General features: G+C 41.6%; 2 protein-coding genes across 9 annotated transcripts in view; one reads left to right on the top strand and one right to left on the bottom strand.

Annotated features, from left to right (window-relative positions):
- MGST2 (microsomal glutathione S-transferase 2) overlaps positions 1 to 17,232 on the top strand; it is a 105,472-nt gene extending 88,240 nt beyond the window's left edge. For all 7 annotated transcript variants that reach the window (XM_072621089.1, XM_072621095.1, XM_072621092.1 and 4 more), the window contains 3 exons: positions 12,748 to 12,818; positions 15,777 to 15,858; positions 16,816 to 17,232. In XM_072621089.1, coding sequence (XP_072477190.1) covers positions 12,748 to 12,818; positions 15,777 to 15,858; positions 16,816 to 16,948 — 286 coding nt within the window. In that variant the 3' untranslated portion in view covers positions 16,949 to 17,232. The remainder of the gene's footprint in view (positions 1 to 12,747; positions 12,819 to 15,776; positions 15,859 to 16,815) is intronic.
- A 5,178-nt stretch (positions 17,233 to 22,410) lies between these two features.
- The window catches only part of MAML3 (mastermind like transcriptional coactivator 3), a 526,570-nt gene continuing 521,786 nt past the window's right edge, over positions 22,411 to 27,194 (bottom strand). For both annotated transcript variants that reach the window (XM_072621097.1, XM_072621096.1), the window contains exon 5: positions 22,411 to 25,601. In XM_072621097.1, the coding sequence (XP_072477198.1) occupies positions 24,604 to 25,601 (998 nt within the window). In that variant the 3' untranslated portion in view covers positions 22,411 to 24,603. The remainder of the gene's footprint in view (positions 25,602 to 27,194) is intronic.

Raw genomic sequence — 27,194 nt, forward strand, 5'->3', positions numbered from 1 at the left:
TAAAACAGCACTAGGAGCAATGGATAGGGATTGTACAAAGGGAAAATTTACCATAATGATAGAAAATTTTCCTGATAGAGCTCTCTCAAAGTAAAATGTGTTCCCTTTAGAGGTCATGGATTCCTCTTTAAAATTTTCTTAAAAATAGATTTCTTTGGGGAGGGGATAAATTTTGCTTTTACATTGTCAGGGTTTCTTCTTGTATCCCTTCTTTCCCCTCCCAGAAAGTCATTTCTTATAATTTTTTTTTAAATAGAAAGAGAAAAAAATATCAACAAAACAAAAAGTTTCAAAACCTTAATTCCTCCTCCCCACAACAATCTGACATTATATCCAGTCAGTCAATTAGGACTGTGCTAAGTGCTGGGAAGATAAAGGGAAAAGACCCTGCCCTCAAGGAGCTCATAGTCTAATAGGGAGACAGCATGAACACAATTATGTGCAAACAAAATAAATATGGGATAAAATGGTAGATAATCAATAGAGAAATTAGCATTAAAGGAGATTAGGAAAGACACTTTTTTTTTCAAATTTATTAATTCATTTGTTTTCAGTTTTCAACAATCACTTCCCATAAATTTAAAATTTTCTCCCCCCTCCCTCCCCAAGAGGGCATGCAATCTTATATAGGTTCTACATATGCATTCCTATTAAGCACATTTTCACATTAGTCATGTCGCATAGAAGAATTAAAATGAATGGGAGAAAGCATGAGTAAAACTAAACAAAACCAAACATAGCAAAAGAGAAAATAGTCTGCTTCATCCTGCATTCCAACTCTGTAGTTCTTTCTCTGCATGTGGATGGCATTTTGCATCATGAGTCCTTTGGAAATATTTTGGGTCCTTGCAGTGCTGTGAAGGGTTGAGTCTATCAGAACAGTCCTTGAACGCTGTGGCTGTTACCGTGTATCGTGTTCTTCTGGTTCTGCTCATTTCACTCAGCATCAGTTCATATAAGTCTATCCAGGTATATCTAAAGTCTACCTGTTCATCATTTCTTATAGCACAATAGTATTCCATTACATTCACATACCACAACTTGTTCAGCCATTCCCCGATTGATAGAAAAGCCTCTTTTTGAAGATGAGATTTTAGCTGGGACTTGAAGGAAACCAGGGAGGCATGGGGGCCAGAGTCTAGTGATGGAGTGTTTTGTTTGAGAACCAAGAAGGAAGCCAGTATCATTGGCCTGTAGAGTATGTATATATGGGAGAGTAAGTAATAAGAAAACCGGAAAGGCAGAAAAGGACCAAGCTGAGAAGGACTTTGAATGCCAAACAGAGGATTTTCTATTTGATCCTGGAGGTGATAGAAGCCAATGGCGTTTATTGAATGGAAGAGGGGATTGTTTAACATGGTTAGACCTGTGCTTTGGGAAGATGAGCTTGACAGCTGAGTGGAGGATGGACTGCAGTGGGGAGAGAGACTTGAGGCAGGGAGAACTATCGGCAGGCTATTGCCTTTGTCCAGGTAGGTGATGATGAGGACTTACACCAGAGTGGTGGCAGTGTCATAGGAGGAGAGGGGGCATATGCATTATTCTACACCATATCCAGTATCTCTTCTCTGGGACCAGGATCTTCTTTATAACTTGGCAACATTTATTTTTGGTGGTTTTGTGGTCTTTCCACTCACATTGTTGCCGTCTTCTGCGTATTGCTTCCTCAGCTTCACTTTTCATCTTTTCATGGGTTTCTTTTTGTTGGAAAATGCTGGATGACCACTTGTTGGGTAGGTCATAGGGGGACTCCTGCTCTCACATGGATTGAACTAAGTGGCCCCTGAGGTCAACAACCCTGAGATCCCATGATGCTGTGGAGATTCCCTCCTTATTTCCGCTCAAAGGAAGAAGCGATGAAAGCCAGTAATTCGGAGCAGAAGGAGCTTGGAGCTAGTAGGGTCCTAGGATTTAGATTTGCAAGAAATTTTAGAGACCATTGAGTTCAACTCCCTCATTTTACAAAGGAGGAAACTGAGATAAATTTGGGTTGAAAGTAAGGAAATTCTCTCTAAGACTTGGAGCTAGCCAGTGGAACTGCCTGCTCCAGGTAATGAATCCCTCTTATTAGACATCATGAAGTAAAGACTGGAGGCTTATTAGGTTCATATCAATCAATCAATCAATCGACTACCACTTCTAAAGCACTTACAACATGCTAGATGCTATGCTGAGTGCTGGGGATACAATGAAAGGTAAAAGTCTGTGCCCTATAGGAGATCAGATGTTAATGGAGGAAGGGCGACAACAGAAAATTGGTATATACAAGACAGGTACCCAGTAGCTGAAAGTAATGTTAAGCAGCAAAGGACTATTGTAAAGGATCTTAACTTTTTTGTCCTGGACCTCTTGCCTGTCTGGTAAAGCCTATTCTCAAAACAATGTTTTTATTTGTAAATAAATTTATAGTTGAGGCAATTACAAGTGTCATTTAGAGTTTAGTGAAAATAATGGTATGATTTCCCTCCTTCTTGTCCACAGATCCCTAAGGAGAAACCAGGTAAAGGAATCCTGCTCTAGCAGCTGGGTGGGACTATAAAATGCCTCATGAAAAAGGTGGCATTTGAACTGTTAATGTTTCTGTGTGACCCTTTGAGGCAAGGCTCATAAGAAGGCAGGAAGAGGAATAAGTATAGCATGGGGTCTGGGAGTCCAAGGAGAACTCTAAGAAGGCAAAAGCTGCTGGTGGGAGAAGGACCCGGTGTGGATTTAGATAAGGGGAGAATGGCCAAAGTGGGTCACTGGGAGGCAGGAGGTAGCAGCATCTGGCATTCTTCCTTGGCAAGTACTTTAGCGGCCTGAGGGACATGAGAAGCTTGTGTTGGGGGTGGGGGATACCACTTGTATCTTCCTCCCTTGGTTCAAGAGCTAGAGTGCTCTGGGATTCCCTGGCCTTCCAGCCAGGATATGTTCTTGGTCAATTGCAGTTTGGGATGGATGACTTCTGAGGTTCCACTCTGGGATTCTCCCTCTGATGTCCTCTCTTCATTTTCTCATGTCTATCCATTCCTGGATAGGATAATGCAACACTGGGAAGAACACAAAAGACATTTAATACCTGGCTTTCTCCTTTTCTTCAGGTCCCTGAACATTAGGGGTGTCCATCCTGGTGAGCCTTAGGATCATTTCCAGCTTTCAGTCTGGACACTATATCCCCACCTGTTCCCACTGTCCACTGGTACCATTAAATATTCTTTTATATGGCTACTTACGGACACAGGACAAGAAGTTATCATTTGAGCCTTGAAAGGGATGTGCCCAGTAGACTGCACTGGGCTAGTTGAAAAAGTTCACAGACTTTACATCCAGAAATGACCTTAGACATCATTTGGCCCATTTCTCTCATTTTATGAACTGAGGTCCCAGGAGGCAAAGAGCTGACCTAAGGGGATATAGAAAATAAGTAACAGCTGAGATTTGAACCCAGGTTCTCCGAATTTAAATCTAGTCTCTTTCTCTTGCTGACTACTGTTATTGAGATGTTCCCTTGTGGTGGCACAGTGGATAGACAAGGCCTGTAGTCAAGAAGACTCATCTTCGTGAGTTCAAATCTGGCCTCAGACATTGACCAGCTGTATGACCCTGAGCAAGTCACTTAACTCTGTTTGCCTCAGTCTCCTCATCTGTCATATGTGCTGGGGAAAGAAATATCAAACCACTGCAGTACCTTTACCAAGAAAAACCCAAATAGGGTCACAAAGATTCAGACATGGTTGAGAAGACTGAACAACAAAAATTGTAGCAAATTCCATGGCTTATAGTAAGAGCCTAAATCTCTTATCATGTGCTGGTTGCCTCAGGAGGATGGGATAGGATAACACAGAAGGGGGTGTATGATGTGGCATTTAAATTGTCTGTTTTTGCAACAGAAATTCCCATCATTTGTCTCTATCAATGCAAGGAAACCTGGATTTTGTCATTTTTCCTACAACAGGGATTCTTTTATCCCTGAGCAGTTTTAGAAAGTGATGGAACTGATGACTGCAGCTTTTTCTGAGGTGAGACCCAAGCTAATTGAGTTAGGTTAGCCTTCTCATATGTTCTCTGTAAAATGATGGAGAATGAAGGAAAATGATGGTTCATAACTTTATTTTTTTTCTATTATTTTAAAAAAGAACAGAGTAGAGTCATGAGTGATAACCTGGAAAAGTCTAACCCTTAGCAGAAAAGGGGCATCTTTAATCAACTGTTGGTGATCTAAGTTATAACTAGGGTGGGGTGGTAAGCCTTTGCTGCAGGGCACTGAATTCAGAAGGTACTGGCAGTTCAGGCAGTCTTTCTTTGCTGGGGAAATAGCACAGATTAGTTAATAAGAATAATTAGTTAAAATTAGAAGCTACCAAATTGAAAGTTTCTTTACCTCTTCCCAGTACCATTCTCTTCCCCCCAAATGAGGGCATATTCTATTTTTTATATCCCCATGCATGGCTTCCTCAGGGTATAAAGATTCCTAGCCCAGGCCCTGCTGGTGGATCAATTATATTATCACCTTAAAAGCAATCAGGTTTCCTCAAGCTTTAAGGAGGGGATCATTCATAATCCTTCAGAAAGGATTCTTCCATGTATATCTACTCAAAGTCTCATTAAGGATTACATTACTGTTCTCTCTGGTTAGGATATTGTCAGAAAAGAATTCAGCTACCTAAGCCAATGGAGGGGAAGGGAGGGCAAATCTAATTCATCTTTTTCCCTTGCTAGGTACCAATGAATTAATTATAGTTTCAAAAGAATTCTTCCCTCTTTCTTAAAATAGCATCAAACCTTCCGGCATATTCTATGAATAGGGACAATTTGAACTGAAGTTAGGACAGGGCATTGGGAGCCAGGAGACTAGAGCTCTAGTCTTCTTTTCTATCATTGATACACTACAGAGAAGGAGGGGAGCACCTGGCCACTGGTACTCTTGGGGCTCAGTTTCTTCTTCTGCTCAATGGGTGTGGAAAATGTTATTTTATTTTCTCAGAAAAGCATTTGTGAGGATTAATTTTTAAATGTCAGCTTTACCTCAATGAATGTATAACAAGTGTAGATATAAAGCTCTGTGTTAGATATTGGGGAGTTATGATTTTCCTGGTAGTATATGACATGTATGTACTCAATACTTGAATGGATCTGTGATCTTATCAAGTCAGAAGTCCTCTTTGATGAAACAGGTTGCAGCTTGCTGATGTTCTGGAGTTTGACACTAGATGTCCAGCTTGCTGGAGGTATTCCTCATTTTTCCAGATATTTCAAGGGTACCAGGGTATTTATGCATGATCTGTGCACAGAAATAAAGACATAGTAATTGAGGAAAAAACCAAACACTGGACCTAGGGGTAAGGGAATCAGGGTAGGTCTCATGGGGAGATAGTACCTGATCTAAATCTTCAATAAAGGATTTGGAAAGGCAAAGGCATTGAGGTGGTTCAGTGGATAGAAAGTCAAGCCTAGGGTCGGGAAGAACTGAGTTTGATTCTGGCCTCAGATGCCTCCTAGCTCTATGAGTCTAGGAAAGTCACTAATCTGTGCGTTAGTTTCCTCATCTATCAAATGAGCTGGAGGAGGAAATAGCTCACTCCAGTATTTTTGCCAAGATAACCTCCAAAGGGATCGCGAAGAATTGGATATGACCGAAAATGACTGGAAAGACAGAAGGGAGAAAAGAGTATGACCCAGGCACAAAGGAGAGATTATACAATGGTAAGGATGTGGGAAAGATAATGCCACATTTGAGGAAGAGCTTGTAAGCCAGTAAGGCTAGAATGTAGAATAACAAAGGAAGTCTGGAAGGGAAGGCTGGAGCCACATTGAGGAAGGCCTTAAATGCCAGACTGAAGTGTGTATATTTGATCATAGAGCAAATAAATAGGGAGCTACAGAAGGCTTTTGAGCAGGTGGGCAATATGGCTGGACTTGGGCGATGGTTCTGACGACTATGTGGAGGATGGATTGGGGAGAGGACAGATTGGACACCCAGGAGTCAGTGAAGAGGTTATTAGGAGAGAATGAGGCTCAATGACCTGAATAAGGGGAGTGGACATAGGAATAGAGAGAGAAGAGGCTAACTTCTAGAAAAATTGGAGGGAGAATCCATAAAACTTACAAATTTTGGGATAAAGTGGGGAGAGAAGTGAAAGGAAGGAAAGTTCAAGGGATTGGGAACCTGGTTGATGAGAAGGCTAGCCTTAGAAGATGCAGGAAACTTTGGAGGAGGGGTAGGTTTAGTAGAAAAGATAATGAGCTTTCATTTTGGATGTGTTAAATTTGAGATGCTAATGGGGAATCAAGGTGGAGATGTCCAACAGGAATTGGTGATACCAGACTGGAGTGGAGGAGATAAATTAGACTGGGGAATCATTTGCATAGAGGCCATCATTGAACCCAGGGGAAGTGATGGGCAGAGAAAAGAGGGCCCACGTGTAGGGGGTGGGAGATGAGTGATGTTTCAGTAAGCAGATGAAAGAGGAGCACTCAAACAGATTGGAGAAACGAGAGAAGTGTCAAAGAAGCAAGAAAAGAAAAAGCAAGAGAAGGATGTCCAACAGGGCAGAGATGCTAAGGTGGATGAAGACAGAGAAAGAGCCTCTGGACTTAGAGGAATCCTCTACTGAGAATTCTGCCCTCACCCATGTAGTAGAATTGTCTTCTTGTAATTATTTTGTATTTGTTTGTTTCTATTATGTATTTAGAATATTTATCAATCAATCAATCAACATTTATTAAGTGCCTACTATGAGTCAGGCACTGTGCTAAGGGCTGGGGATACAAAAAGCAGTGAAAGACAGTCCTCAGGGAGCAATCAGGGGGAGACAACAGGCAGACAGATCTATACAAAACAAAGCTAAATATACGAGAAAGGGGAAATAAGAGAGGGAAGGCACTGACATTAAGAGGTGTTAGGGAAGGTTCCTGTAGAAGGTGGAACTTTGGTTGGGACTTTAAGGAAGCCGGAGGTCAATAGTCAGAGAGGAGGAGGGAGAACGTTCCAGCATGGGGGAACAACCAGAAAAAATGTCCAGAACTTATGTTCATTTATATTTAATTGACAAATATTTGTATTAGCATATATTTGTTATATCCCCTCAATAGAATATAAGCTTCTTGCAGGCAGGAGCTATTTAATTTGTGTCTTTTTATCCAAAGCACCTCGCAGAGTGCCTTGAACATAGCTAGGTACTTAAATTTTTTAAATTGGACTTTATTGAACTAAATTGGTAAACCTAGATATGTTTGTAGGCAATGGAAAGGAGTCAGTCGGATAAAGAAGTAAGAAATAATTGAAGGGGTGTGTGTGTGTGTGTGTGTGTGTGTGTGTGTGTGTGTGTGTGTGTGTGTGTGTGTGAGAGAGAGAGAGAGAGAGAGAGAGAGAGAGAGAGAGAGAGAGAGAGGAAGAGAGAGACAGAGAAAGAGAGATATCAAAGAGATAAGCCCCTTGAAGGGGTTGACCTTGGCAACAAGAAAGACCACCTCTTCCTTAGAGGCTAAAGCAAAGGAGAAAAAAATGGACCTCCAGAGTGGGAAAGGAGAATATATTTGAAGTGCAGAACACGGGGGAGGAAAGAGTTCTTGGCAGATGACCTCTCTTTTCTCAGTAAAGTAAGAGGCAGGGTACTCTCTTGAGGAAGGATGAAGAATGATGATGGAGGCTTGAGGGGAGAAAAAAAAAGTTTGAAGTAGCTGTTTCAGGCCATGTAATAGCAAGTAAATCAAGGAAACATAAAAGGATGGCTATGAGCCATGAGAACCCAGGTGAGGTTTAAGAATGTAAATTTGTGGTGGACCCAGGCACCATAGTAGGATGACTTCTTTAGCATGTCCAGTAGTGAACATAGGAGAAGGTAGCTATTATGGGATGGGGGGGAGGGGATGGGAACAACCAGAGCTTTTTGGGTTATTATTATTGACTTATTAAATATTTTTAATATTTCCAGTGAAGTATACTATATCTATGTCCAGTATATACAAAAGTAGGAGAGAAAGAAGGTACTGGCTTTAGTTTGAATGTCCTTGAAAGAAAAGAATAGAATTCTCTCTTAGGTTCCTGAAAATTCAATTCAATTCAACAAACATTTACACCAGCTATGTGTAAAGCAGCATGCTAGGTACTGGGGAGATACGAATTCAATTAAATCCATCAAATATATTTATTAAGCACCTACTATGTGTAAAGCACCATATTAAGCACTGGACATTTAAAGAAAAATGAATGAAAAAGTTCTCTCCTCAAGGAGCTTACATTTTGCTGGGGATGAATGAAGGCAAAAATAGCTGATATTTATATACACATATACATATGCGTGTGTCTACATCTATCTATCTCTATCTATATTTATCTTTAAGATTCAAAATTGCTTTCTATATATTATCTCATTTGATTTGTGTTAGAACCTTGTGATATAGGGGCTATTATATCCTTCATATACATTTGTGAAAACAGAATCAGAGACTAACCTCTGGTTAATCAGAGTTTGCCGATGGGTACATATCTAATAAGTTTTGAAGCAGAATTTGAATCTAGTTCTATCCTGACTCCAGACTTTCTATTATATTACACAATACCTTCAAATGCGATCTTAAATGGAGTTTTAAATATAAAATAATAGTTTATATTTATACAGCACTCTACAGTTTACAAAGTGCTAGACTCCCAACAAAACTGAAAAGATAAATTAGAATCCCACAAAAAACTATGATACAAAATAGAATATGTATCTTGTATGCATAAGGGGGTATAAAGAGCACATGGAGTTAGGGGACATAGATTTGAATTTCATATCTGCTACTTGTGTGACCCTGGGCAAATCACTTAATATGTCTGGCCCTCAGGTTCCTCATCTATAAAATGGGGGAGGGGGAAGGTTTGGATGAGATGATTTTTAAGGTTTCTTCTGAGTCTAAATCCATGATCCTATGAGCCCAAATGTTATGGAATATATGAAGAAGGAAAACAAAGATGCTTCTGATGCAGTGGGCTTTGTGGAGGAGATGGCATTTGTATTGGTCTAGAAGAATAAGTAAGTTTCCACAGGTATAGATGGAAGGGGTGGAGAGGGCTTTCTAGGCAGAGGGAATAAGAAATAGCATGAACAAATACATGGGGGTGTGTGTGAGAGAATCACAGGACATGTAGTACAATGAGGCTGGAGCTAAGAGGGTGTGAGTGTGAGATAGACTGGAAAAAACAAGTTGGTTAGAGAATGTGGAGGGATTTGAATATCAGTCCTGATAGTTGAGACTTTATTTTCTAGACCATTTAGTGGTTCTCAAACCCCTTGGTAGTTCACAAAAATGGTTCAGGGGGTTTGTCCAAAAATTCTTCTTCTTCTTTCTCGTCCCTCTCCTCCTCCTTTTCTTTCTCCTTTTCAGAAACAATCAGGCCTAAGTGATTTGCCAGGGTGTAAGTGCAAACAAGGTAGAATTTTTTTATGGTTTTCTTTTTGGGGTTCAGTTTCCTAGCTCAGGCTAAATTATAAACCTATTAAGGATTAATCTCCTTTGAACCCTGATAATTCACAACTTTGCTGAGTCATGTATGTTTCATGACTTCTGGCTCTGAACTAATCAGGGGCTGAGTATTTGTTATATATTCTGGGAGGCTGGCATTTTGTTTTAGGGGCTCACTCATGAGAAGGACCTTTTGATTCTTTGAACCAGACTCTGGGCAGTCATTTGTTAAGAGCCCCCTGACTACACAGATATTGGTGCTCTCCCAGTCTGATAGTATATGTAGGTGGTTGTATTATTCTGTTTAGAGGGTTGGGAGCCCTGTTTATGGAATTCTTTCTTGGATATTCACTTCTTCTACATATCTGTCTGCATTCTTTAATTAAAGTAAGATTGTTGACCCCTTTGAAGCAGTCTTTCCTTTAGAAAAGCAGATCAAAGAATCTGGGCTAGCAGCTCACCCTGTGTGCTAGTGTGGTTGCTACTACCCAGGCTCATACAGTTAGTAAGTATCTGAGGCTGGATTTGTGCTCAGGTCCTCCTGACTCCAGGGCTGGTGCTCTATCCTGTCCCTATCTTAAACAATAAATAATTATAAAGAATGTTATGGGTAGTATATTAAATTACCTTGGAAGTTCACATTGCTTTTCTTTCTGTTTGTGAGTGGGGATTGCAGCATCACAAAAAGTTGGGAACCACTGTTCTAGGCAATCAAAAGTCATGGGTTTCTGAGGAGAACTGCTCAGAGGCAGGCAGGTGGCACCTGAGTTCAAATCCTACCCCAGGTACTCACTAGTTGTGTGACTTAGGACCAGCACTAAACCTTTGTTCCTCAGCTTCTTCATCTCTAAAATGCAAAGAATAATAGCACCTACCTCTTAGGGTTGTGGGAGGTACACAATCAGAGCCGTGCATTAGGAAGATAGCTGTTGCTTGTCCTTTATTCTCAAAGAGGACCATGACATCAGGAAGAGATGCTATGACTTGCAAGTGAATTGGATTTAAGTGAGGGAGGGCTGTGCAAAATCACCTGCCTCACTTTCTCCTCTGGGTCCAGTGGCCAGATTTTCATCAGGACGACTGGAGATGGCCCCCATTAGGATGTTTCCTCTGTCAGTGGAGTGAAGAATGAACTAGAGAGGAGAGGTCTGATTATAGTAAAGAGACCAGTGAGGGAATGAGGGCTTAAGCTAATGTGGTGAGAAGGGGATGGAAAGAGTGGATGGATGGCAGAGAGGTCAAAGAAACTAAACCCAATATTGCAGTTTCATTCATTTGTATATTCTCTTTTGTATCCCCAGCCCTTAGCACTAAGCCCAACATAGAGTGAGTGCTTAATAAATGCATGTTCATTGATCCTTGCACAGGGGCTATGCTACTCTGCACCTTTTTCTCTTCCTCATTTACTCTGGGCACTTTACAGCTACAAGAGAGGCACAGTGTGGTACAGTAGGAAGACAGCTTGGGAGTCAGGAAGACCTGGGTCCAAGTGTTGCCTCTGGCTTATACTGGCTGTGTGATGCCAACAAGACACTCAAGTCTTGTAGTTCCCTGAGGCAGCTCTCTAAGACTCTCAGTAGAAAAGTGACTGAGATGTACTCGTAGAGGGAGTTTTCTCATTGGGAGTCTCTATACCAAGGGAATGGAGAGGGGAGAGATGAGAGAAAGGTTATAAAACATTTTACAACTTTATCTATTTGGACCTCACAAAGAACCTTTCAGGGAAGTCGTTTTATAGGTGAATAACTGAGGCCAAAAATAGTGAAGTGCTTTGTCCAAGGTAAGATTTGAACTCAGAACTGTTGTTCAGGCTAGTGATGCTCTTTTCACTGTATTATTTCTATCTATTAACTATCAATTGTCTTATTTTCTGACTTACCTCACTTGTTAAAAAAAATATTTGCAATAGAATTGGACATTTATATAATGCTGTAAGGTTTGCAAAGCACTTTATCTACATCTGAGGCAGCTAGTTGGTGCACAGGATAGAAAATTGGCCTGGGAATGAGGAAGACACATCTTGATGATGAGTTCAAATCCAGCCTCAGATGCTCACTAGCTGGGGAAGTCACTTAAAATGAGCTAGAGAAGGAAATGGCAAACCACTCATCTATCTTCACCAAGAAAGCCTCAAATGGGTCATGAAGAGTTAGATATGACTGAAACAATTGAATAACAAATTACTTACATCATTTAATTTTATTCTCACATTCCCCCTGTAAGTGTAGATGTCACAGGTATTATTGAAATCCCCATTCTACAAATGAGGTACAGAGAGTATAAATGGCTTTAGGGTTACCCAATTAGTAAATGTTGAGAGGTAGGTTTCAAACACAAGTATTTCCTGACAGAAAGTCCAACACATTTGCAACAGGCCACTCTGACTTCCTATTTACTGGTGTCACGATAGTAAAAATTAATCAATATTTGAAGGATGAACCATAATTTCATTAGTAGGGGGAACATGTGATAATAGGAGGGCTATTTGGAATCAGTGAAGCTGAATCCTAGTCTTGGCTCTTCCATTTGTTACCTATGAGACCTTGGGGAAGTCCCTTCCCTTTTGAATCCAAATATTTGCATCTGTAAAATGAGGGGGGTAATTCAGATGAAGGATTCATAACCTGGGATTGGAGAGCTTGTTTCTCAAAAGTATATTGGTAATTCTATTTCAGTATATTTGATTTCCTTTATAATCCTCTGTATTTTATCTCATGCATGTAAAAACATTATGAGAAGACGTTTGTAGGTTTCACCAGACTAGTCAGGCCCAGGACACAAGAGTTTGAAAACCCATGATCAGGGTGGTCTCTAAGGTCCCTCTCAGTCCTCTCTTGAATACTGATTACAACCTCTCTATTTTAGTGTGATAGTTTTCTGAATCGTCATGATCCAAGTCATTACTGGGTGGCTAATTTTTTGGTGATAATGTTCTCTGAATTTAGAAGAGAAATAGCCTAGCTAAATTCATCCATGGGCCTGCATTCTAGGCCTATTCAGCTTATTTAGCTCCTCCAGAACCCATACACTGCAGCCATAGATTTTGAGAACCAAGAGTCACCTCCTAGTCACAGTGAAACTTCAGCAAGGACTTAGCAGAAAAAGGTTGTAAGTAGTTTCTGGAAAATATCCTTGAATTCTCTCCTGGAAAAGCTCAGACATTGCTTAGATTCAAGGTAAAGAGTTTTTTTTTGTTTCGTGACTCCTATTAGTTTCGCAGGGCCAAAATGGACATTTATTTGTAAAAGGAGTCATTTTCACTGGTTGGTGCTCTCTGGTTGCCTCACAGATAACCTGCAGTTTTTTTTCCTCTTTCTGCAGGCAAAACTGTGTGGAGTTTTACCCCGTATTCCTGGTCACCTTCTGGATGGCTGGATGGTTCTTCAACCAAGGTAAATTAAAATTACGGTGATATTTCTGCCTAAATGATGGCCATGGTATTTGATAACCTTTTGGAATCATCACACGGTTATTCATTTTCACCCCCTGGAAATCATTAAAATGACTTCCAACAAAACGAGGAACAATTTTTTCCTTGCTTCCATGTGCCACAAGATACTGAGAATTTGTTCCAGTTTGTCTGAACTGCAAGGACCAATTTCACTGGTAACAGCTTGTTCTCTTAAACATCAGAGTTAGACAATGAACATCTGGAATTGTATCTAGAAAAGTGAGGTCTCTAAAACAGGCTATGGGCTGCAGGTACCTTGTGCGTTACTTCTTTTCATAAATGTTCTTAATTTAACTCAATTGACATTTATGAAGTACCTATTGATATGTTTCAAATTCGATTTTACTCTTTCTAGATTTATTATTTCTTGGTGTCTTATAATGTCATTCAGTTCCTCTTGCCCAGTTCTAGTTTTCAAGGAATTATTTCCTCCCTTATGATTTTGTATCTCTTTTTCCAATTGGTTAACTTTTTTTTTTTTTTATAATTTTCTTGGGTTGCTTTTTTTCCCTAATTAAAAAACAAACAAACACCCATTGGGTTCCAGGCAATGGGTGAGGCAAAAGGAGACAGTCCCTGCCCACAAGAGTTTATATTCTTGGAAGACACAGAGACCCAGATTAGATTAGCTAAAGCATTTATTAAATATTCACCACATAACAAGGAATCAGGAAAACTCATCTTTATTAGTTCAAATCCAGCCTCAGACACTTACTAGCTGTGCGATGCTGAGCAAGTCACTTAACCATGCTTGCCTCAGTTTCCACATCTGTAAAATGAGCTGGAGGAGGAAATGGCAAACCACTCTAGTATCTCTGCCAAGAAAACCCCAACTGGGGTCACAAAGAGTCAGACACGACTGGAAGGACAAAACAGTGACAAGCACTGTGCTAAGTGCCAGAAATACAAATAGAAGCAAAAAGAAAGATATGTTCACGCCCTGAAGGCACCGCCACTCTAATACAGGGAGATCATTTACAAAATGAAGCCAAAAAAAGAGGCAGCTGGAAAGTATTCCCAAGAAGGAGGAGCTGATCAGGGTTAGAGGCGAACATGGTTGGTGTGGGCACTCCCTCAAATGGATGATAAGTACATGCAAAAGAACACAAAATATTGTTAAGAGGGAGAGAATGCTAACAACTGGTGTGGATCTGGGAAGGTTAACGTAGGAGACGGCACCTAAGATGACAAGTGACGAAGGACATAGAGTGATTGTATATGCATATCATATGTTACAGTGGTGGCCTTGCTAGGGGCATCTCAGAGAACCAAAGCTAATGCCAGGAAGCCCTGTCTGCCACTGTGTTGGCAAGGCAAACACTGAGTCATCAGCGGACAGAGAGGGCGGGCCGGATTTGCTGCTTAACCTGTGAACACCTGGTTTATTTCTAGGCAGACAGTGCGCAGTCTGGTTAAGGGTGACGCAGGTTGGCCCTCAGCTGAGGCAAATCCTCTATCCTGCGAGACTTCACTTACCTTTGTTTGGAATAGTTGCTGCATTCAAGACTGACCCATGTTTATTTTTTTTTGTCCTTGTTCATTCATTTCAATCATGTCCAACTTTTGGTGACCCCCATTTGGGGTTTTCTTGGCATAGATCCTGGAGTGTTTTGCCATGTCCTTCTCCAGTTCATTTTATAGACAAGGAACAGAGGCAAACACGGTTAAGTGGCTTGGCTAGGGTCAAGAAGTGTCAGAGGCTGGATTTGAACTCAGATCTTTCTGACTCCAGACCCAGTGCTCTGTCCATTGGTCCATCTAGCATGTACCTCATGTGCACATCAGTTGGGAATGTATCTAAAGCGCTTTGCAAATCTCAGTGCACTCCATAAGTGTCATTTATTATTCATCTCCTGCTTATGAGACTTTCTTCACAACTAATGAGTTTTACATGAGATTTGTTTCATAGAAATACTTTTCTTTAACCCTTACCCACCCTGTTGCCCCTGGAGACTTAAATGAAAAAGTCTGTGCCATCTGAAAAATAGTATTTCTGAATAACAACAACCAGAAGAATAAATATGAACTAATATTTGCTGACAATGAGAATTAGGCCATTTCTCCCTGGAGCTCATTTTTATCCTGTGATGGTCGCCTCTTCTGGTTCATACTTACATCTATGCTTCTTGTGTTTCTCATTAGGATATAAGAATTTTCCAGGTAGGGAGCATTCCATTCTTTGTGCTTATATCCCCGGCACCAGTGCCTAGTATGATGTCTAGCTCAAAGAATGGATGCTCAAAAAATTCATGTCAATCAATCAATCACAAATTTTCCAAGTTAGCATTAAGTTTCCTGTGTTTCTAGTCCTTCAGTTTTACTAGACTCATTCTTTCCAACGTCTACTTTCTGGCTGATGCAAGTGTGGACAAGTTATTTTCTTTTCCTTTGAAAGTCAAGGATTAACAGAACCAAAGTTCAAAATGGTAGTTGAACAGAGTGTTCTGGGAAATTGAGGCCATCCAATTTAAAAAGCAGAATGAGACATATTTTTGGATATGACCAGTGAGGAGATTTATTCTACTAGATGATGAATATTTGTTTTGGGGATTTTTTTCTTTTTAAAAATAGTTCAATTGTTCACTGGGGGGGGGGGCAGAGGGAAGGTGAGAAAATGAATGCTTATAATAATTAAAGGAGAAACAAATATGAAGTTAACAGGAAGGAAGAGGAAAGAAAGACAGAAAGGGACGAAGGAAGGAAGCAAGAAAGATAGAATGGAGAGAGGAAGGAAGAAGAAGGAAGGAGGGAAGGAAAGAGAAGAAAAGAAGGAAAGAAGGAAAGAGCAAAGGGGAAAGGAGGGAAGGTTATTTACGAGGATGTGAAGACTGATGAAATTAAGGATAAAATTATACCCAGTTTCAAGACTTTTCTCCCCTCTGATTCTGCCCCTCCTCAGTCTTAGCTACCCTTTTTGGCCTGGTATACCTGTATGCTCGTCACCAATTCTTCTTCGGATATTCAGAGTCAGCTAACAAAAGGTAAGAGACTGAACCTTCCTTGTGGGTAGTGGCAGAAAGTTTCAGGGAAGGGATTGAGCCAGTCTCCTACTGCTAGGTAGTGAAAAACACCTTCAACAATGGCTCCAACCTGACTGACATTACTCAGGGGTACAAATGAATTTCTCCCATGTGAAACAAGTCTGTCTTGCCAGGTCAAATACTATAGTCTTGTTGACTTACCCTGCTAGGATTGGCGAAAAAAAGCATAAAAATAAATCAAGAGGATTTGGGAGAAGACCTCAAGCACAGATATTGACCCCATCTCACCTCTTTGCCTGTTGTGCTTTTAAACCTGGCAAAAATCCCTTGTGGTCTTCCAAAAGCTTCCAATAATTGTACATAGGTCATGATAATCCTTTGAATGCCTTAAGTTATCAATTAACCTTTGCAGACAGGTTCTCTCTTCAACTTATACAGAAAAAACAAGTTTTAAGACTTCAGGAACATAAAAGCTCTGGCATTTCCCACAACGAATCAGATCTGGCTTCTTGTGTGACCCATAGCTATATGTATCAGCTAGTTCCCATGCTGCAGAGCTGGACTGCCTTGGGGCAGCAGAAACTGGTCCCAGGGCAAACAACATGAAATGCACCCTTAAGGAGTGACCCTTACTCCCATAGGAAAAGATCCTGTGACACTTTTGGGGAGGCTGCTAAGCAGAACAGGTGGACACTGAATTATGGGCTTCAGATGGGGTGGGAAAGCTAACCGGGGTGCAACTGTATGAAGGAAGCAAGCTCTCAGGTGACTTATTATTTGAGTTCGTTCTTCTTGCCATACTAGCTCTGCTGCTTTTCTTTGGAATGACTGCAAGTGGTTTTAGTCCTTTCTAAATTTGGCACGTGGGATGAAGCTTTGGGCATTCAAACTTAGTTAAGGTTCTTGATCACTGTATTTGTCATTTCTCTCCCTCTCTCTCTCTCCCCTTATAAACAGGTTATTAGGTTTCCGGATGAGTCTGGGAGTTTTGGCTGTGCTGGTCATCCAGGCTACAGTAGGGATTGCCAACAACTTTCTGGATGAATATCTGGACTTCAACATTTTCAAGAAATTACTTCGACTGTTCTAGAAATTTTTCTCCCTTTTAATCATGTGTTTTCTACCCCAGGAGATAGACTGAAACATGTGAAATCAAAATTCCTATGTTTGAATTGAATCACAGAATGATAATGTTGAGAAATCATTCAGCCCAACTCCATTTTACAGTGGGAAGAAACTGAGACTCAGAGTTTGTCTCTATTTTTGCTTTCTCGAAATGACTTTGGAAGAACTTCCTAGAACTTATTACTTGTTTAATTTTCTATGAACTATTATTTGTCCTTGTACAATGGAGGTAAAAATCCAAAAAACAAATACCTTGTTTTTGTTTTGTTTTTAAAGAAATTGTTGTTGAAGGACAACAAGCTTGTTTTGGGGGAAATCATATAAATAACTGCTGTCATCTGACACTTCCTGTATTATGTGGTGCTGTGTGGTGTTGTGATGTGGTGTGTGTGTGTTTGTTTCTCCTCCTGAAGCAAAGTTCCCAACATATGGAACTGGGCAGTTAAGCCTCTTTCATTAGTGGTGGAAAGACACAGATGGCTGGCACATGGGGGAGATTAGATAGACACTCACGAGTAGCCAGGGCAAAGAGTCATTCCCCTAATAGCACAAAGCAAACTTGACCAAGAAAATATGCTTTAGACAAAAAAGAAAGGAAGACTCAGCTCACTTCGCAGTATGTACTTGGAGCAGGGGTGGGGAACCTGTGGCCTTCAGGCCCTTTGACTGAATCCAAACTTCACAGTTTTTGTGAATTTTGGATTCAGTCAAAGGGTTGCACTTGAGGACCTAGAGGGCTGCAGGTTCCCCACCCCTGACCTAGATAATTGAATACAGATTACATTATCTCTATTTTCAAGCAAAGGAAAGTAAATCCAGTTTCCTAACCCAGTGAGAATCCTGATGGATGCCCACTGGCTGGCTGGCAAATTGAGGCAATGGGAGGCCTCTTCATGAGTGTAACATCAATTTTACTATCTGACCTTGAGTGACTTACATTCTTTCACTTTGCCCATCTGTGAAATGAGAAAATACCTTATCTGCTTAGGAGATCTTTAGCTGGAGGATGTCATACACATAAATGGCATTTAAACATTTGAACTAAATGGATAAAAAAGAGTTCATTACTTTATAAAGTTCTCTTGTACATTTGGAATCAGTGTGAGTGCTTTTCAATTTGGAGTGGTCCTTGAACAATGGAAAGAGCCCCAGATTTGTATTCAAAGGATCTGGGTTCAAATCATTCACCACTTACTACCTCTATCTTGACCTAGGTAGGACAAATAATTTTCACTCTTTGGGACTCAGTTTCCTCATTTGAAAAATGAAGGATATGGATTATATTATGTCTAAGGTCCCTCCCAATTTCAGTGAATGATTTCTGAGACGGCTTTGTAGCTTTTTTTTTTTTAACTGGTGCAAAATGGAAGAGAAGAATTAAAAGAAATGAAAATGTATACATCTTTTGATAGTATTTCCAAGTATACGAAGTCAAAGGGGATAAATTCAAGGACAGCTAGGTGGTAAAGTGGGCAGGGTGCTGGACCTAGAATCAGGAAGACCCCAGTTCAAATCTGACCTAAGATACTTACTACTAGGCATGTCATTTAACAGCTCTTTGCCTCAGTTTACACATCTGTAAAATGGGGCACCCATCTCATAGGGCTGTTGAGAAGATCGAATAAGATTATTTGTAAAGTGCCTAGCACAATGGGTGCTATTATTATTATTAACCTAACGTAGTAGGCGCTTAGTAAATGCTTATTTCTCTCTCTCTCCTCTATTTGGATGACTCTGTTATTAGCAAAACTTGGGGAAGTAGGGGAAAGGGTGTGGGGATCTAGTGTCAGGGGAGACTTGACTTTTAATCCTGGCTCTTGAATCTCACGGTGGTTACTTAATTTCTCTAAGCCTCGGTTCCCCTGTCTGCATGTTAGGGAGGCAGAATTAACCTCCCAAGGTTACTGGAAAGAAATTTGATGCCTCTGACCTAGGCACTGAGAGGTTTAGAAATTAATCACTTTGTCCATGCATGGTCCTTGAGCTAGCACTTATGAGGGGTCAGGATTTGTGGCCATGGTCTTCCTGTCTCAGAGGTCAGTTCTCATACCAGTAAACTCCAGTGGAATTTGCAAAAGATGGAAATGGCAGGCTACAGTCATATGATGAAGAGCCTCAAATGCCTGAAAAACGATTTACAATAGCTTAATTTAGCGAGCAATAGGGAACCAATGAAAGTTTTGATTTTATGAATCCGTGTTCCGCTAATTGGTGATGTGCTTTAAAGAGCTATCTTCGTTTGGTTTGCAGGACTTTATAACTCCTGGTTTGAAAGCGTATGGTATTTTTTCACTAAGAATTAATATATTTCTCTCTACACAGGACATAAAAATCTCACTTGTTTGGGCCATTTATAAAGTTTAAAAGTTGCATGTATCAAAACATAGAAGTTGTTCTTTTTTCCTCTTAATTTGTTTTCTGTTCCCTCCTGAATGAAAAATCCATTGTCCCAAGGGAACACGACCCAGTTTCAGAGCAGATCTTCGTGGCCGGCAGATGAATGTATTGATGTGTGTCTGGACCCTGTGTGTGGCTCTAGAACTTGATGATAGAGACTTTCTCCAGCAGAGGACCTGGAGAGAAGTTCAGAGATTCAAACTCTAGTGGCTTCTGTAGTCTCTTCTACACACACAGGTGCCACGGACCAAGCCTGTCACTTGAGCTATGAAAAGAGGTGAAAAAACCCCCAAACAAACCCAACAAACTAGAAGGTGGCATCAGAAGCATAAAAAAGGGCAGAGGGCCCAGTGCTGGCCTTCATTGACCTGCTGGTTTGGAGCTTAGAAAAGGGACATTTGTTGTAGCTACCGGTCCCGAGTTTCTCATTGCCCTTTCCCAGGGCCTGGCTGAGAGAATCTTTCCCGCAATCCTTTGCAAAAAGCACTCTTATTAGTGTCCCGGCACATACAAAATAGCAGAGCAGAAAAACTCTGTCACGATCATTTAAAATAGTAGTTGGCCTATCGACAAATGAAGTGCCTTCTTCACACAGAGGCAGATGCCCCATGAAAACAGACGTGCTGGTTTAAATATATTTCCCTGGAATTCTTTGAAGATAAATAAGATAGCATATGGGAAATCTCTTTGAGGAGCAAAAGTACTCTATTTGCCCAGTGTATAATATTGTTATTTTTCACCAAATATGTATTAATCTGATTAACAGAAGCATTGGGAGCAAAGCAGACTTCAGCAATACATGTCTGTAATTTAATGGGGAAATGGGAAGGGGACTCTAAGCTTTCTCAGAGCTCCAAATTTTTTGGCTGGTACTGTCAGCCATTTTTGCCTTGAGTTGATTTAATTTTTCTATTCCCTCTTGTCTCATTTAGATGATTTAGCCCATGTGACAGTGAGCATACCTAACTTAATGTTCTCTGCAGCTGTATTTTCCAACCCGTGTGTGTAGCTGGGACTTTCCAGTCCTTTGTGAAAATCTCACTGATGTGGTATGACAAGCCAGCATTCTGACCCTTCCCCTTTTCTTTCCCCCAACACTGCTGCCTGCCCTGTTGAGAGTCTGCTGAAACTCCACCCTCTTGTCCTTACACAATCAAACACATTCTTTAGAAAGGTTACTTCCAGAGACATAACTAGGGTGGAGCAACAGGAGCTTTATTCCAAGGCACCAGAACTAGAAGGTGCTATCCTTGAGTTTGTGAGAATAGTTAAAATAGGAAGCTACAAGATAGTGGGCTGAGGCAAGTTCCTCCTTCAGAGCAGCTTTCTGCAGATATTGTCCCAGGATCTCTGTCTTTGCCTTAGAGGATAATGTCCCCCTCTTCAACAATTGTTGTGCTTCATGCAACTTGCCTGTCTTACCATTCTCATTACTTTTCCTTCTTCCCTCATTCTGCCTCCAATAACAGTGGTTCCTTTAGGGAACACTGGAGCAAATTTAGAAATGTAAAAATTTGTATTGGAATTATAAGGTTTGAGAACCATTGTTAGCAGGCTGCCTGGTAAGTACTTAAATAATGATCCAAAAGAAATTTGAGGAAGTCCAAATTTTATCAACTCTTGGGAGGAGAGTCATGGAACTAGTTAAATCATATGGCTTCCAAGTCAAAACTCACCAAGACCAAGGGCAAGATTTCTGCTTTCCAACTGGGAAAGGTGGAATCCCAAGTAAAAATCCTGGCTCTAACACTTATTAGATATTATTATTTTGGTGTTAGAGGAATCACCTTACTATCCTGAGTCTGGGTTTCCTCAACTAGAAATACTTATGTGGTTCTAGGACTTTACCAATGGAAGTCTCCAGTGGTACCAAACATCACTCATTCATTCTTTCTTATCCTACGGGACTCTTCTGAATGTCCTCCTGTATACTCCCCATCCAACTACTGTGGCCCTTCCTTGCTATCTGTTCATATCTTTGGACCATAGATTTAGAGCTGAAAGTCACCTTAGAGGCCACCTAATTCAACCTCCTCATTTTATTGATGGGGAAAAAAATGAGACAACTAAATGAATTGTCCACGGTCATACAGCTACTGAACATCAGGTGTGGGATCTGAACCCAGGTCTTCCTGACTCTAAGTGCAGCATTCCATCCATTACATTATGTTACCTCTCCAAAGCTTGCTGCAGGTCACCCAGGTAACAAGCGGCAGGACTAGCATGGCAATGTTATCAATGGAGCAAATGGACTGGGTGATGCTTTTCCCTTAGTCACTTTGCCATACTTGCTCATCGATTTTCCCAATCTGTAAAATGGGGGTGAATGATCCTTTTGCTCCCTACTTTCAAGGGTAGTTTGAGGAAACCATTTTGTAAACCTTAAGGGACTACAGAAATGAGAGTTGTTCTTATTCCAAGAAAAGACACTTTGGATTGGTTCAGGTAACAATCTTTTATTTGCCTTTTTCTTTAAAAGTGGTCTGCCAACATCACTTCATCTCTACATTTCAGAGTTCTGTACAGTTCTTGGAAGGAAATATGCAGTGCTCAATGTACAAGGTAAAAACAGAAAACTAGAAAAATCTGAATAGAATGGAACCAGTTGCCATCAGATAATACAGTACAAATTAGTAATCAGATGTAGTCTGAAGTGTAATGCCATTGCAGTGATGATGAGTTAAGGAATGAAATAAAAATACTCTATTTTAAACAAACGGTATATATATATTCATATGTATATATTTTACAGATAGTAGACCCAGTGATATTTGCAGGATTGTAAAAACATATTTACAAATAACTTTTTTTTTTAGACATTACATATACATCAGCACCGTAGTAAAAAAAAATAATTAAAATCTACCTCTTGTTTAGTTGGTCCCAGTACAGAGTATTCAGAGGAAGCTTTTCAAAGATGATAGAGCCTCTGTCTCCATCACTCACCTCTAGCTTCCTGACATCGGCATATTCGTTGGCTTCCTGTACCTCTCAGAAAAAGGTGGATGCGTTTTGTATTTTCTCCTTTCCTTTCATAACTTGGTTGTTTCTTTTTGTGTGTTCGTTTGTTTCATTTTTGGTTTTCATCTATCTTTCTTCTTCGTTTCCCTGGTAATGTGGCTTAATCTTCAGGGATCTCCGGTCCTGCAGTGCCCTCCTGGGAGAATCAGAGCAGCAACTGCCATGTCCCTCTCACCAATATGGTGCCACTACTAGCTCTGCATCCTCTCCCTTGCTATTTGCAGATTCATGCACTGGTTCCTTTCCAGGGGGTAAGCTAAGGGCAGGGTTTGGCAGCTCATCTCCTCCTACCCTAGTCTTCCACTCAAACTCTTATTCTTTGGAGTTCCTCCCAGCTTAGGTCAATCTACACCTCTCATTCTCCAAATGTATCTGTGGGTTTCAATGCTGTCGGCTCTCGTTCTGGGTGAGCTAAGAGCACCTGCACAGGATTGACCCAGCATCATCAGGACCAAAGACCAAAGATTGTTTTACTAACTTTTCTCCTTGCCTTCTTCTAGCTAGAGATTTCTGAGGGCACATGGTCCCTGTGATGAAGTGGTAGGAGGGGAAACAGGGGAACTGGCAAGAAATAAAGGAACACAGGTAAGCTAAATTGTTGGTGCCTTTGGACAGGGTCGATTGGGAGAATTATGCAGGGTAGATTAAGGGATGATAAGGTGGGGAGCATTTAGTTCAAGTGACAGGGACCACATTCCCTTTCTAAAAATAAATTTAGCCAGATGTATTAGTTGACATCAGCCTCCTAAACTCTCAGAAAATTTGTATTCAATCTGCAAAAAAAAAGAGATGTTATTGGCAGAATAAGATGTTGGGGATGACTTTTCCCCCAGATGACTGAACCCTAACCAAAGAGTCAGGGGTGCAATTTAGTAAACTGACCCAAACTGACCAGAATGATCCTCCTGAAGGTCCATCCCATTTAGGGATGTTAGAATTGCAGGGCCAATACCTTACAAGTACTGCCAAACAGTAGACTTCCATGGTCCAGGCAGCTAGTACCAGTAATTTTTCTACACTTCAGAGGCAGGAAATGCCAGAGTCCCTTTTCAATATCTGGCATAGCAGAATTCCTTCTGTCATTCATTTTGGCCATGACCAGGTTCAGTTAAAGGATGTAGCTTCATTTGGGATACCGGTAAGAAAAAGCTGTATGAACTAGGCAGTAGGAGTCAGGGTTGGGGGTAGGGAGCAGGAGAAGAAGAAGCAAAAGTAGGGAATGGGGGGGTAGGAGATGGGCCTGAGTGACATCTCCAGGGTCCAGTGGATGTCTGTCCATCACCCCCCCTCTTTAGACGCTACACTGTCAGAAGGAGAGATGTGAAAAACTCTCTAGTTTTATAAGCACTGTACCATAGCTTGGGAAGCCCTCAAGTCTTCCAGCTATGAAACAGTGGCCATGAGCACTAGTCACAACAGTGATTACCTCATCTTCCAAGGGCCTCTTTTCTTTATATCATCTAATTCATGCTCCTCCTCCAAGCTCACCTGGCTATCCTTGGGCAGCATCAGACAGCAATGCCTCTAGGATTCTTGGGGTTCATCATGGAGACAGGGAGTGGGTCTCTAGGCTGTCTCAGAGATTCCCAAGGAAGTCATCACTGGTGTTTCTGCCCACCCTCTCAATACAGTAGCATGTCTTTAAACCTGGAATTGTTTCCACCCAGAGTTCGGCACAATCCTGATCCACCGGTGCCTGGCCTGTGCAATCACCCAACAGCTTTGGTGGGAAGGTGGTCTTCTCCATGGCCTGAGAATCTGTCTTTTCTGATGGCCTGAGAAGACCTCAGGCTGGACAAACCAGGGGACTCCTTGACTTTGGATAGCAGTCCTTCTCAGCTCGTGGGGACTGGCAACTCATCCCACACAGAGGGCTCTGGGAGCAGAGGAAGGGTTGTCCCCTGGGGCCAAAGGCTGGTATGGATTTTTTCCCCAGCCTATCCCTCTGTCTGTCTCTCTCACACCCAGTAGGCATGTGCCGTGGAGTTGAGATTGCTATATGTGGAAGTTTTGCAAAATGTGGCTTACGGTGGCTGGAAATTGCCACCCTTAACTTCCACCATCTGCCTGCTACAGTTCAGCTCAATTTGCACAGATTAAAAAAAAAAAATAAAAAACAAGGATGGGATGACATCCTGTTTCCTTTTTTTTTTCTTTTTAAACTTTAACCACTAGAGTTTTGGCTCTCAGGGTCCCCTGCGACTAGGGATTGCCAAATAACTCATCAAGTTCTTGCATCCATTCATCCCCTGGCCCGCCTTTGATGATGGAGTCCACCAGGTCAGCACCCTCTGGTAGGTTGGGGAAAGAACCCCCAGCTCCTTCACTGGTGTAATTATAAGGTATATCTTGGGATGGATTCCGGTCATATGCCTGACTCTGGCTGCTTGAGGCAAAGTTGCCACTCGGCATCGGTGGCTGGGTTGGAGGCTGGCTAAATCCTGGCATGCCAGGGACCCCTTGACTCATGCCAGGCATAACCATTTGTCTTGTCTGGTTGTTCCCTTGTTGCCCAGGGAGGGATGACATCATCTGCCGACCCATGGTTGTTGGGTTGAGAGCTCTCACTGTGCCCGTGGTGTCCACGACTGACTGGCCCATCCCCTGTGGGAAATGCTGCTTGGTCAGCCTAGGCTGTCCAGCCTGCATGGGATAAGCAGTACCATTGTTGAATGGACCCAGCTCTCCACTAGTCCTCCCCGGCATGCCCTGTAAGCTCCTCTGCTGCCAGTTTTGTGCTCCTTGTTGGACAGTGCCCATAATGCTCTGAAGTCTTGGAGGGCCTTGGGGCCTGGGCAAGGCCTGTCCTACAGGTCCTTTCATCTGCTGATGTTGTTGGGGGATGCTTGAGTTCACCAGCATGCTCTGGCTAAACCCACTCACCATGCCAACTCCTTGAGTGGCTGCAGGCTGCCTCGGGCCTTGGGCCTGGTTGTGGGACATGCCCATGCCACTTTGGTTTGGGTGCTGTAGCATTTGGCTCATCCCTGCACTCATGTTGTACATTCCTGGTTGGCTGGCGGAGGTGTTGCTGTAAGGGGTCATTCCAAGCTCAGACTGAGCTGCTGCAGAAGGCATGGCCCCAGGGTTCTGGGAAGGTCCCATCCCCATCATGCCTGCACTCTGGGCCATCATCCGGGAAGCTCTCATGCTCTGGAGAGCTGCCTGGTTTCTCACGGCTGCTATATCCTGGGGAGAACCTGTGAGGGAAAGAAAAAGGCCACACCACTCATTTTTTTTCCCAGAGAAAATTATACACTGAAGCCAAATAGGCTGAGAAAATAAGTCATTTATGTCTTGGAATACATTTGTTTTTTATCTCTGCCTCTTAGAATCCCTGTTTTCTTCCAAGGTTCAATATAAGTACCACCTCCTGCTACCCAAGTGTTTTTTGTGATGCCCTAGTTGTGAGTGCACTCCCACACAACCTTGCCCCACCCTGCCCTATACATTAATTTATTTATACATCTACGAATGAGAGAACATAAAGTCAATATACAATTGCTTCATAGTCCCTAAACAGTTCTTTGATTCCATTTTCCTGCAATAAACTTCCACGTCCTGAAAGCAGTCCTATAGAAATTAGCTCCTGGGAAACAATGCATTGCAGCTGAAAGTCGCTTCTTTTACATGTGAGGGGACTGCTTTCACTCAGGTCCTCTCAGAACTATTCTTGTCTCTCCTTAAGCAATTTTGTCTGAGGGGCTGCTCTTCTCTTAGGTCCCTGTTAACTGTTGATATCACTCCTCAAGCTGTTTTCATCTGTATTTTTCACACAAATATCCTCTTTCTATTCCTTTCAAATAAAATGTTTTCTAGACATTCTCTATAAGAATGGGTTAATATATCTACATTTACTATTTGTGTAGTTGCTTCTCCTCCTTCTTCCCTCTCCCCCTCTCCTTTGCCCTCTCCACCCCCACCCAATGTAAGCTCTTTAAGGATGGGGGCTGGGTTTTTTTGTTGTTTTTTTTGGTCAGTGCCTACAACGGTACCTGGTACATAGCAGGACCTTAGTAACCGTTTATTGAATGAATGGATGAACAAATGAATGAACTTATTCCCAGAAATCTTTGATTTCCCAGGATGATCTTTTGGCATGGAGATATCCTTTTTGTGAAAGGATCAATGATGCCCTGACCATACTTTCATTAGTGCTGATAATGTAATGTGTTTTTTCCTTCACCAAGAAAGTTCCAGCTTCCTTGGAAGCAAAAGCTCATTCATTTCCCAAGCTACCTTACGTGGGAACTGCTGATCATATTACAGATTCAATTTGTGATGTGGAACATGAAATACTATAAAGAAAGGCCATCAAACTAATTGTCCTTAAGACCTCAACAGTGTTGGAGGGGTTCTTGTTTAAGAAGGGGCTCCTGTGAGCTGGAGGAATTTGGGGGACGCCATCGCAGGGTTTCCATATTTCTGGACTCGGTGCTTTTTCATGTGTCAGAGTAATGTGGGCAAGAGCCAGAACTACCAAAATGTTCCTTGCTCACCCTGAAATTTCCCAGATGTTTTGCTCTGGCTCAGCCTGCTGTTGAGGTAAGGGATTATCATTTCTCTGTAGATCTCTAGTGTGGTTTTAATGATGCAGAGATCTGTATCAAAGTTGAACTCAAATATCGATCCCAAGTCACGTAGTCCAAATGAACCACACGGGCTCACTTCTCCCTGGGTTCCAGGAAGTTTTCAAACAAGGAAGAGACAATAGGGATAATGGGAACAGGGGACCAATATTTTAATAGCCTGGGAGGGAAGTACCAATGGATTTTTCTATGTCCTTGCTACTG

This window comes from Notamacropus eugenii, chromosome 6 (assembly GCF_028372415.1).
Source record: "Notamacropus eugenii isolate mMacEug1 chromosome 6, mMacEug1.pri_v2, whole genome shotgun sequence".
Taxonomy (NCBI): Eukaryota; Metazoa; Chordata; class Mammalia; order Diprotodontia; family Macropodidae; genus Notamacropus; species Notamacropus eugenii.